Source organism: Cetorhinus maximus, chromosome 9 (assembly GCF_964194155.1).
Source record: "Cetorhinus maximus chromosome 9, sCetMax3.hap1.1, whole genome shotgun sequence".
Lineage (NCBI taxonomy): Eukaryota > Metazoa > Chordata > Chondrichthyes > Lamniformes > Cetorhinidae > Cetorhinus > Cetorhinus maximus.
In genome coordinates this window covers 116,388,106-116,400,414 of record NC_135887.1, presented here as the reverse complement: position 1 = coordinate 116,400,414, position 12,309 = coordinate 116,388,106, and the positions used below count along the sequence as shown (strand labels likewise).

The following is a 12,309-nucleotide window of genomic DNA, read 5'->3' as shown; positions in this document are numbered from 1 at the left end:
AGCTGTTCTCACTTTAAATCTGTTTTCTGCAGCTTTTGTCTCTTTAAATCTGAAGCTTGGAACCTTTCCCTCTGCCCCTCACTCTTAACTTCACTTAACAGGACATTTTCCAGGTTCCTGTACTTCCTTTTGGCTAGAAGATCTTCTTGGAACTTTCTCCTGTTCCTCTCCACTGGACTTTTGGGGTCTTTTCTTTAGCTTGGGACTGGCTATCTGTCCGTCAAACAGCTTCCAAATAAAAACTGCTGTTTCTAGTTTCTGCTGGGTGTCTGTGGGAGGGACCTGCTTCTCTGGACCCCTGTTACTAGGCAACAGCCCAGTTTCTCTACTCTTGTTTGCTTAACTTAGCTGCAACAATCGTAAAACTCTCATTAGAAATGTAGGCACCTTTAAAAGTGAAACTAAAACTCAATTTGACCTTTTCTTAACACACAAATACAGAAATACAAATCAAACTTAAACTTTAAAGTTAAATCTCACTCCTAACACCTACAAATACAAATGTAACTTACTTAAACTATCTCTATTTCCTAACACAAAATTGTAGGTAATGAAAGCATGGATGAGAGTTTCATCAGCAGAGGACAGAGACGGACGATATTATGTAGATGGACTTGGTGATGGAGAGGATTTGGGGTCAGCAAACACACCAAGGCAGCAAACCATATGGTTTAGCCTCGGATGGTGGCCAGCAAGAGGAATGGCATCAATAGCTGGGGAATGGAATTTGTGATGGGGTACAAAGGCAATGGCTTTGGTCTTCCCACTATTTAGTTGGAGAAAATTTCTGCTCATCCAATACCAGATGCTGGACAATCTACATGGCAAATCAGAGGCATTGGAGGGGTGGAGAGAGTTGTGTGTCATCAGTCTACATGTGGACTCTGCTATTTTTTCATAGGATGTCACAGAGGGCAAGCATGTTGATGAGAAAACTATCCCTCAGGCAATACCTAAAACCGATTATCAGGCCATTATCATATTGCTGTTTGAGGGCGCTTGCTGTGCACTAATTGGTTGCATGATTTCCTACATTACAACAGTGACCACAACTCAAAAGTACTTAATTGCCTCTAATGCACTTTGGGATGTCCTAAGGTCATAAAAGGCACTAAAAATGCAAGTACTTTCCTTTTTTTGAAAACAGGACTTTAATCTAGATCTACCAATCTGATTTTAAGGAAATTAGATTCAACCACACAAACCTCTGGTGCCAACCTGTATATCTATTCAAAGACCAATGTAAAGGTGATACAAACATACAAAATAGGAGCAGAAGTAGGCCATTCAGCCCCTCGAGCCTGCTCCGCCATTCAATAAGATCATGGCTGACCTGTTAGTGTTTTGAGTTCTACATTCCCATCTACCCCCAATACCCTTTGATTCCCTTGCCTAACCACAAACTATCTATCTCTGCCTTAAAATATTCAGTGACCCCACTTTCACTGCCTTCTGAGGCAGAGAGTTCCAAAGTCGTACAGCCCTCTGAGACAAAAAAACCATTCTCCTCAGCACCATCGTAAAAGGGCAACCCCTAATTTTGCCCTCTAATTCTGGGCTCACCCACAAGAGGAAACATCCTTTCCACGTCCACCTTGTCAAGACCATTTAGGAACTTATATACTTCAATTAAGTCAGCCCTCACTCTTCTAAACTCCAGTGGAAACAAACCCAGCCTGTCCAACCTTTCCTCATAAGACAACCCACTCATTCCAAGTGTCAATCTAGTAAACCTACTCTGAACCACCACCAACGTATTCACATCCCTTCTTAAGTAAGGACACCAAAACTGCACACAGTATTTGAGATGCAGTCTCACCAATGCCCTGTGTAATTGAAGCATAACATCCTTACTTTTATGTTCAATTCCTCTCGTAATAAAGAATAGCATTCCATTAGCCTTCTTGATTACATGCTGTACCTGCATACTAACTTTTTGTTACTCATGTACAAGAACACCTAGATCCCTCTGTACCTCTGAATTCTGCAGTCATTCTCCGTTTAAATAATACTCTGCTTTTTTATTTTTCCTGCCAAAGGGAACAACTTCACATTTTCCCGCATTGTATTCCATCTGCCAGATTTTTGCCCACTCACTCAACTTATCTATATCCATCTGCAAACTCCTTATGTCTTCTTCACCATATACTTTCCTACCTCTCTTTGTGTCATCTGCAAATTTAGCTACCATACCTTCGCTCCCCTGGTCTAAGTCATTGATGTTAGTTGGAAGACCTTGGTATAAACAGGGTCAAAGAGAATGAGTTGGTGCTGAGTGTCCATTTTTTTACATTTTATTTTGAAATGGTATCAATTGTATGTGGAAATTATTTTGAGTGTACTCAAGGAATTGTGAAGATTCTGTTATCAGATTTACTGATTTCCAGTTCATGTCAAGTATATGCCTTATATTCACTAAGGTGAATTGACGGAACATTGCATACAGCTTATTCCCTCTGCAGATGCTGGAAATCTGAAGTACAAAGAGAAGATGCTGAAATGCTCAGCAGGTCAGACAGCATCTTTGGGGAGAGAAACAGAGTTCATGTTTTAGGTCGATGACCTTTTATCAGACCTGATGAGTGTTTCCAGCATTTTCAGTCTTTATTTCAGATTTCCAGCATCCACAATATTTTGCTTTAATGTAATTTTTTTGAAGATTTGTGATTGATCATTGACATAGAGAGGTCAAATGTATTCAGTTGTAAAGGTACAATCAGGCTGCTGCAATCTCAGCCTTTACTACATGAAGACTGTTTGCTATTAGCCTTTTTCCCTCTGTGAGAAGCATTGAGTTAAACCCTATTAGCAGGGCATAGAAAGGAAGGCATTAGCTTTTGTTATTTCCCCTAACAGTGACTGGGTGTGTTGCAAAACCCCATGTTCTGCAGAGGAAATGCAATAAGAATGATCCAATTATAGAGGGAGTTTAAAACCCCCATGAAACAGGAAAGGCAAGAATGCTTTAATCCTCCAGGAGGACAGTAAACTTTTGAAAAAAAATCGCAAAAGGAGCAAAGGTGAAAAAGATCAGCAACTTAGACACCATGTTCAAAGGTTTACTAGTAGCATCGTGTGTATGTGTGTGAGTGTGAGGGTAGCAGTGGAGGGGAACAGTTGTAGTCACCTCTTGGACACGACTAAGTGTATGGGGAGTGAGCAAGAGAGCGAGGGTCACACAAGCTGTCTCACGTTGAGAGAAAGACCAGTCTAAGCTCCCTGGGCCAGATGACCTGATTCATGCTACAGCATTCTGTGGCACTCAAATCAATCATGGATTTTTGCCACTGCAACATTTTCAGGTAATTGCACTTTTCGATCAACTTTGGCACATCCTTCGGCACATTACTTCAGAGTAAGGGAGCAAGTAATGAAGTCTAAATCAGGGTTACACATGTATGTGAATGCATGGAGCATAGTTAATAAAATTGGGGAGTTACAGGCGCAGATTGCCTTGTGAGATTATGATGTTGTGGTGATAATGGAGACCTGGTTTAAGGAAGGGCAGATCTGAGTGTTAAATATTCCTGGTTACAAGGTGTTCAGAAAAGATACGAAAGGGAAAAAAGGAGGAGGGGTGGCGTTTTTAGTTAAGGAGAGTATTGCAGTACTGGAGAAAGAGGATGTGCCAGGGGATTCAAGGACAGAATTGATTTGGCTAGGGCTAAGGAATAAGGGTGCAATTACATTGCTTGGTTTAATACATAGACCACCAGCTAGAGGGAAGGATATAGAGGAACAACTCTGCAAGGAAATTACAGAGAGGTGTAAACAACATAGAGTAGTTATAATGGGGGACTTTAATAACTCGTATATAGACTGGGATAGTGGTAGTGTAAGGGGTAGTGAGGGACAAGCGCTCCTAGATTGTGTTCAGGAGAATTTCCTAGAGCAGTATCTGTCCAGTCCAACAAGAAAGGAGGCACTGCTAGACCTGGTTCTTGGGAATCAGGTGGGCCAAGTAGATCAAGTGACAGTGGGGGAACATTTAGGGGACAGTGATCATCGTATCATAATGTTTAGGATGACAGTGGAAAATGACATTGGCCATTCCAGAGTAAGATTGGCAGAGAGCAAAAACGGGGCAAGAACGGAGCTGGGCCGAATAGACTGGAACCAAAGGCTGGTGGAAAAAACAGTAGCTGAACAATGGGCTACCTTCAAAGAGGAGATGGCTTGGACACAGTCAAGATATGTTCCCTCAAAAGGGAAGGGTAGGACAAACAAATCCAGAGCTCGCTGGATGACATAGGAGATAGAAATTAAGTTAAAGAAGGAAAAGTGTGCTTACAACAGGTGTCAGGTACCAAATACAATTGAGAACCAAGCTGAATACAGAAGGTTCAGAAGGGATGTGAAAAAGCAAACACAGGAAGCAAAGAGGGATTATGAAAAAAGACTGGGAGCTAACATAAAAGGAAATCCCAAAGTATCTCATAAGCATATCAATGTAAAAGGGTGGTAAAATGAATAGGGCCTATTAGGGACAAAAAAGGGGATTTACACATAGAGGCAAGAGGCATGGATGAGGTGTTAAATGAATACTTTACATCTGTCTTTATATGCAAGGCAGATGATGCCCAGACCATGGTGACAGAGGGGGAAACTCAGTCACTAGGAAGATTTAAAATTGATAAGCAGGAGGTATTGGATAAGCTGTCGGTACTTAAAGTTGATAAGGCACTGGCAATAATCTTTTCAATGTTCCCTGGATTCGGGGGAGGTGCCAGAGGACAGGAGAATTGCAAACATTACGCCCTTGTTCAAAAAAGGTTGTAAAGATCTGCCTTTGCAATTACAGACCAGTCAGTTTAACTTCAGTGGTGAGGAAACAATTGTTTGGGATAGAATTAATAGTCACATGGAAAAATGTGGATTGATTCAGAAGAGTCAGCATGGATTTGTTAAAGGAAAATCATGTCTAACTAACTTGCTGGAGTCTTTTGAAGAGGTAACAGAAATGGTTGATGAGGGCAAGGCCATTGATGTGACGGAAATGGACTTCCAAAAGACGTTCAAAACAGTGCCTCACAACAGACTTGTGAGAAAAGTTATAGGTCATGGAATAAAAGGGACAGTAGCAACGTGGATACAAAATTGGCTGAGGGATAGGAAACAGAGGGTAATGGTTAATGGGTATTTTTCGGGCTGGAAGAAGGTTTGTAGTGGAGTTCCCCAGGGGTTGGTATTGGGACCCTTGCTTTTCCTCATATATATAAATAATCTAGATCTTGGTATGCAGGGGCCAATTTCAAAGTTTGCAGATGACACAAAATTTTGGAGAATTGTAAACTGTGAGGACGACAGTGTAGAACTTCAAAAGGACATTGACACATTGGTGGGAGTGGGCAGATAGGTAACAGATGAAGTTCGATGCGGAGAAGTTTAAGGCGATACACTTTGGTACAAAGACCATGGAAAGACAGAATAAAATTAAGGATACTATTCTAAAGGGTGTGCAGGAGCAGAGAGACCTGAGTGTATTTATACATAAATCATTAATGGTGGCAGGACAGGTAGAGAGAGCTGTTACTAAATGTACAGCATTCTAGGCTTCATTAATAGGGGCATAGAATACAAGAGCTGGGAGGCTATGATGAACTTACATAAGACAGTGGTTAAACCTCAGCTGGAGTATTGTGTACAGTTCTGAGCACCACACAATAGGGAAGGTGTGAACGCATTGGAGAGAGTGCAGAAGAAGTTTACGAGAATGGTTCCAGGGATGAGACACTTCAGTTATGAAGAAAGATTGGAGAAATTGGGACTATTTTCCTTGGAAAGGTGAAGGCTAAGAGGAGACTTGATTGAAGTTTTCAAAATCATGAGGGTTCTGGACTGAGTAGATAGGGTGAAACTGTTCCTACTCGTAAATGGACCGAGAACCAGAGGACAGTTTTAAAGTGTGTTGCAAAAAAGCAAATGTGAGGGGAGAAAAAACTTTCACACAGCAAGTAGCTAGGGTTTGGAATGCACTGCCTGGAAGTGTGATGGAGGCAGGCTCAATTGAGGCATTCAAGACGGCATTGGATGATTATTTAAATAGAAACAACATGCAGGGTTACTGGCAAAAGGCAGGAGATTGGCGCTAATTTAAAATGCTCAGAGAGCCAGTGCAGACATGATGGGCCGAATGGCCTCCTTCTGCATCGTAACAATTCTGTGATGTGAGAAATTGTTGTCAGTTTGACAGCAGATTTTTTAAAAAAGCAAACAGACTTGTGAAAAAGAATGTACCAGCTGTGAAACAGGAAATTGGTGTGTATTTTCTGGCTGCAGTTTACTCTGGGCATTGCTAATTGGAAACTAGTATTCAGCAAGGAGAGCTTTTCAAAGTCCACGTTTAATGCAATTTGATGAGTAAAATTAAGGACATTTCAGAAAGAAACTGGGTCATCAGAAATCAAAAGAGCACTTGCCTGGACCATTCATTGAAGCAGGATGAGGCCATTTAGCCCCTCAAGCCTGTTCCACCGTTCAGTAAAACCTGTAACCTAACTCCATATAACTGCCTTTGCCCCAAATCCCTTAATACCTTCGGCTAACAAACATCTATTCCCAGCATGAGGTAAGAACCTGCCGTCGGGACCAAAAGCAGGTCCCAAGCCCTTCCGCTTGATCAGGCAGTGGGACCTCAGCGGCAGCCTTCCCCTCTGCATCCAGTTAGGGACAGTGGGTGTGGCCTTTTCACATTGCTGGACCAATCAGAGGGTCAGCAGCTCTGCAGCCTCAGCAGCCTCTTCAAGAGAGGTGGCCACTGCTGACGCTGTAGGGAGAACAAGAGGGCACCTCCAATTTGAAGCGTCCTTGAAGGGGAGGTGAGAAATTTGTTGCTGTGCAGGGGCTGCAGGAGTGGCCATTGCCACCTTGGGCCAGGGAGTTTCTGGAAACCTATGCCTCTGCACCCCACCAGCAGGCTGTGGGGAGGCCACCTCCACACAGCGATGGTGGGGAGGGGCCTCCATCCTCAGCAAAATATCGTGTGCCTGGGAAAATGAACGACAATTAATCCCTTAATTGTGTAAATTGTTCCTTTTGGCAGACTGCCCTTCTCAGCACTGGGAAAATGGCCCAGCGCAGGACTGTGATGGGGAGGCCTCCCCACGCATCTCCCTAGTATTTTACCAGCACCACATCCCCCTCCTAGCAAGGCCCACCCCTCCCAGCCCAGGGCCTGGTAAAATCACAGCCCATGCATCTCAGTTTTTTGATCTGAATGAGCTCTGTCTAGGTGAGTTATAATGAATTTTGAGCTCAGTTGTATGTGTATGAAACGGCATTCCTGTAAGATGCCTGGACCTCGGCTAATATTTCATTCTTCAGTGTATTTTAGAAATGACTGAGGGTCACAGCATGATCTTCACCATGTGACTTCCCTCATAGTACTCGGTCACACCAATTTACACGTGGGGTGGGATAATCATGCAACTATCTCACAGCATTGACATTATTTGCTCTGTCTTGCAGGACACCGTGGTTTAATGGCTGGGGCTTCAATTTGCCCAGAGGCCAGTCTTTGCTGGACAAATGGAATCTAATTCCAGAGGGTATCGATATTCTCATGACTCATGGGCCACCATTGGGTAAGTGGTTAAAGCTGTTTTTTTTATAAATCCACATGTCACTCAGTGGGTAGCAGTTGTGTGTCTCAATCAGATTGTGGATTGATGTTCCACCCCGGAGACTTGAGGGTGGAATCCAGATGTCACTCCCAGTGCAATAATGTGAGAGTGCTGCACTGTCAGAGGTGCTGTCCTCTAGATGAGACCTTTAAATGAGACCCTATCTGCTCTCTCAGGTGGTGTAAAAGATCCCATGGCACTTTTTCAAAGAGGAGCAAGGGAGTTTCCCTGCTTTCCTGACCAATTTTTATCCCTCAGTCAACATCATTCAAACAGCAATGTGATAATGATCAGTTAACCTGTCCACCTAATGAATTACTTTTGACCAGCGTTGGCTGGTGAAGACATCGCTTCCCCCTACCGGAAGATCATCAAGCCCCACCCAACGTCCATCTTCCAACCCAGAGACACTCACCTAGACTTTCCCCTTTCTCTCCTGTGCCTCCCTGTCCTCTACCCCTCTCCGTCCTCTCCTCTCCTGCATAAAAGGGGGAGGTTATATCCACCTTTCTCCCCCTCTCCCCTCCCCAGGGAGGAAATTTATTTTAAAAATATAAAATATATATATATACAAATATATTAATGAATTACTTTTGAAGTGAAGTGAAGTCACTAAAGTAAGAAACATGGCAGCCAATTTGTGCACAGCAAGATCTCACAAGCAACAATGAGACAAATCACCAGACCATTTATTTTAGGTGTTGGCTGGGGAATAAATGTTGCACAGCAAGCTCTCATAAAAGGTAATGTGATAATGACCAGATAATCTGTTTTAGTGATGTTGATTGAGGGATAAATATTGGCCAAGAGTCTGGGGACAACTCCCTTGCTGTTCTTTGAAACAGTGCCATGGGATCTTTTACACCCACCTGAGAGGGCAGGTAGGGTATCAGTTTAACATCCCAGCTGAGAAAAAACACCTCCATCATTGCATCGCTACTTTAGTACTGCATTGGGTGTGTCAGTCTACGTTATGGGCTCAACTGGGAATTGAACCCACAACCTCAGAGACGAGACTGAGTGAACTGAGCCAAGACTGACACCTGCAATGTAGGGAGATGGGATTGTCCTTTTCATGAAAACCTCCATATTGGCTCCATAATTAGCAACAAAAATGACACCCAGAGAAATCCCACAATTGAAAGCACATGTCTACACCATTTCCTGATTAAAAACTAATTTTTGATTTAAAAAAAAATCAGATCCTATTTTCATTCTTGCAAGTGATTTTAAAGTTCTCTAGCCATCTTTGTGTAATAGAAAAGTTTAGGACATGCCTGTCACACTGCTACATACACAAGTTCCCCTCATACTGAAAAGGAAGATACAAAAGGAGAAATAAAGCTAATCATTTCAAACAACGAGAAAGCTACCCAGCAAAAAAGACCATTCTGACTTTTTGCTTGTGAGATAGCCTTAACTCCGTGCTAATATGTCTGTTATGGCACAGCCAATGATAAATGCTAAGTGGTTCAAATCCCAAAGGGAAACTTGAAACAACTGCCACAATTTGTTTTGCAGTTTGTATAATTTTCGAGATGCATGTCTTGAATTCACTAGTAATAAGACCACCAAGTCTTATAGACATTCCAAACCTAGATTAAATATTTATTAATAAGATAAATGATTTTTAAATACATACATGGATCTACAAATTACTACTATGATAACTTCTAATCAATCTAACTCCCAGTTACAATTTCGTTAAGGTAACAGTAAGCCACATAGATTTTAAAAAGCCCAGTCAAAGAAACATGATACCCTGAACAAGTCAAATTCAGTTTTCTTGACTTCAATCTTTGAAGACAGCAGCTTGAGGCATAGATGCTGAAGGATTTTCACACTTATAAGATCTTAAAATGCCTCCCTTACAAACAGCCATCTCTCCTTTATACATATTTTCCTTTTTGAATGTAAATTCCCATTGTTTCACGATGTCTTTTGAACTTTATCTCTCTACTAATAATAAAATCTATCATAATACCAATTCCACCAGTAATCATTGAAAAAAATAAATAAATACACTATTTCTTACTACCTCTGCTGGCTAGGTATACATTGTACCCCCTCCTTTGAATTGAATTGTTTAAAAATGCATATGTTCCCTTTTCACTTCACATTCTGACATTTCCCCATGTTTACCTAATTAACATTTCAAACCTAACTCCTCTTCTTACATCAAAGCACCCAGACTAGCTGCCTCTAATTCAATTAAGTCTCTCCCACACACACATAGACACATCCCACTATTACTCTATTTTACAATAAATTCCAATAACATTATGGAAATTATCATATCTTTCTGACACTCTGAGTAAGAAGGTGCCACGCTCAACGTCCATTCCAGATAGTCCTGCTGAATAGAGACCACAGCTCTAACTCTGAATTCTGGATTGATATTCAGTGGAATATTCATGCCTGGCAGGAGACTCCCCCATTGAGTGGATTATGCAAGCCTATAAGAACCACCCTCCATATAGAACGAGCCACCCTATCAGCTGAGATAAAGATGGTCACAACCAAAGAGAGTACCTTCAAAATACAGCCTATCAGAATGTTAATAAGCCTCCCAATCCTTTAACTTTTTCAGACTATTATCCATTGGAAATGGTGGAGATATGGAAACAGCAGGCTGGATTTTTGCTACCGAGGCAGGTGGCTTGAGTCAGGAAATTTCCCAATTCACCAGCCCCGCCTTGGAAAAAGTGCCCCAGAAGCCATGATCTTCACTACGGGAAAGTGGGGGCCGGATAGATACAGGCCCACCAACCCTAGAAGCAAAGTGTAGGTGGTTACAGGGGTGACCAAGTGCCGAGGCGGGCTGGTTGGAAGGCCCGTGTCTGTTCTCTGCTGTCCCAGTTATTTTACAATATTTTAGAATTTCTAGCCCCCATGTCAACTCATGCCCCCATTTAACCCTCATGGCCGCTTATTGCACCTACACCACTCATACCCCCATCCACCCCCACCCCCCCAACCCCTTATAGCTTTCATGCCAACCCATGCCAAGTCATCTAGTATCTACCATGGAAAGACCTCAAAAGCCATGGGATGAAATAAAATAAAGTACAAATCTAATACAAATTTCACTATACAGACTTGATATCAAAAAACCCATTCACCAAAGCCTATTCAAAGCTTTTTTTAAAAAAAAATCTCGTGCTTAATCTCTTAAAAACAAACTTCTTTTCATACCTTAGATCAAAGACTGCTGATCCTTTAATAGACACTTTAATCTGTCAATCAAACTGTGAACTCAGATTTCCCCCTGCTGAGATAATTGTTGTTTTTGGAAATCAGCCATTCACAATGAGTCCTTTTGGAAATGTCAACAAATAATTATTGAAACTGATAGAATATATGCTATACCACCTGGCCTGTCAATCAAAGCAAAATAGCAGAGTTATTTTTCAACTGTCATTGACACCTGCAGCCTGTTTTGTTTTCATTTGTAAAGGGCTCAGAATTTAAATAACTTCAGATCATGATAGTTAAACAGGCCTAATCTGCCCATCAAGAGTATTTACATCTATTCCATAAATTTGTGGCTCCCACACTATGGATTACAGCCCTCACAACTGTGAAAATTTGAACTCAGCACTGAATTCAAATGGCCCTGTTGAGTTTGAGTTTCCCTCATGTGTGAATCATGCCCCTCCCCCTTTCCCCTACCAGCAAAAATTGGATCTGTCAAAAATTGGCCAGCATCCCTCTTAAGAATTTATACTTTGTGGCCTTGGAAGAACAAGTTAAATAAGAATAACACATTCTGTGTAGCAATCCTGTCCTTTTATGTAAAAAAATGACTAACCTATCATGATGGTGGCACAAGAGACCTGCTAGTTTCTGGCTCTAATTTGTCAGGATGGTGTTATATTAGTCAATGTATTTCCAGTGTATTGCACATTTCAGCCTATCAGACTGTTAATCAGCCTGTGGATCCCAACACTTCCTCAATCTGTCCTCTGAGGGAAGATTGAGCAGATATGAAAACAGCAACAACTTCTGATTGATGAGAATTTGCTAAAAGCAATGACACTTTGTGGACTTAACAGGTTACAGTTTGCTCCACTTTAACAGAAGCATGAAGCACTGTGTACAAGGATCCTAATCTTTAAAATAAGTCGTGTATTCTCCAACATGGGAAATCTGCTAGTTTCTGGCTGTAACTTGTCACAGAGGTTTTAAATTAATCAGTACATTTCCAGTATAACAGTAAATAACATGTCAGCATGGTGTGAATCCATTATTAAGCAGTGCCATTAGAAAGGAATCCTGTTCTATGGCATATTTTTTTCATTTTCCTTTTTGGTTTCAGGTTTTCGAGACTGGGTTCCCAAAGAGTTACAGAGAGTTGGCTGTGTCGAGCTCTTAAACACAGTGCAGAGGCGAGTACGGCCAAAACTACACGTCTTTGGAGGAATTCATGAGGGTGGGTGACTCTTCATAATCCCAAAATACATTTTTATAACAAGACCACAGTTAGTACCCATCCCCAGTTGCCAAGAGTGTGGTTAGCAAGGTTTTATTTCTTTAGTGATTCTTTTTTTTTAACATGACTTGCTAGGCCATTTGGAGGAAGTTAATAATCAACCATTTAGGAGTGGAACTGGAATCAGCAGATGGGAGTAGCCAGGTTCTTTGCCTTACGTGAACGTGTTAGCGTCAGCTGTGGCTCGGTGGGTAG

At 41.7% G+C, this 12,309-nt stretch overlaps 1 protein-coding gene across 1 annotated transcript in view; it reads left to right on the top strand.

The window, feature by feature from the left end:
- LOC144684955 (metallophosphoesterase MPPED2) overlaps positions 1-12,309 on the top strand; it is a 192,168-nt gene that overhangs the window by 161,038 nt on the left and 18,821 nt on the right. Inside the window, exons 5-6 of the mRNA XM_078549412.1 lie at positions 7,468-7,583; positions 11,941-12,054. Of these exons, the coding sequence (XP_078405538.1) occupies positions 7,468-7,583; positions 11,941-12,054 (230 nt within the window). The remainder of the gene's footprint in view (positions 1-7,467; positions 7,584-11,940; positions 12,055-12,309) is intronic.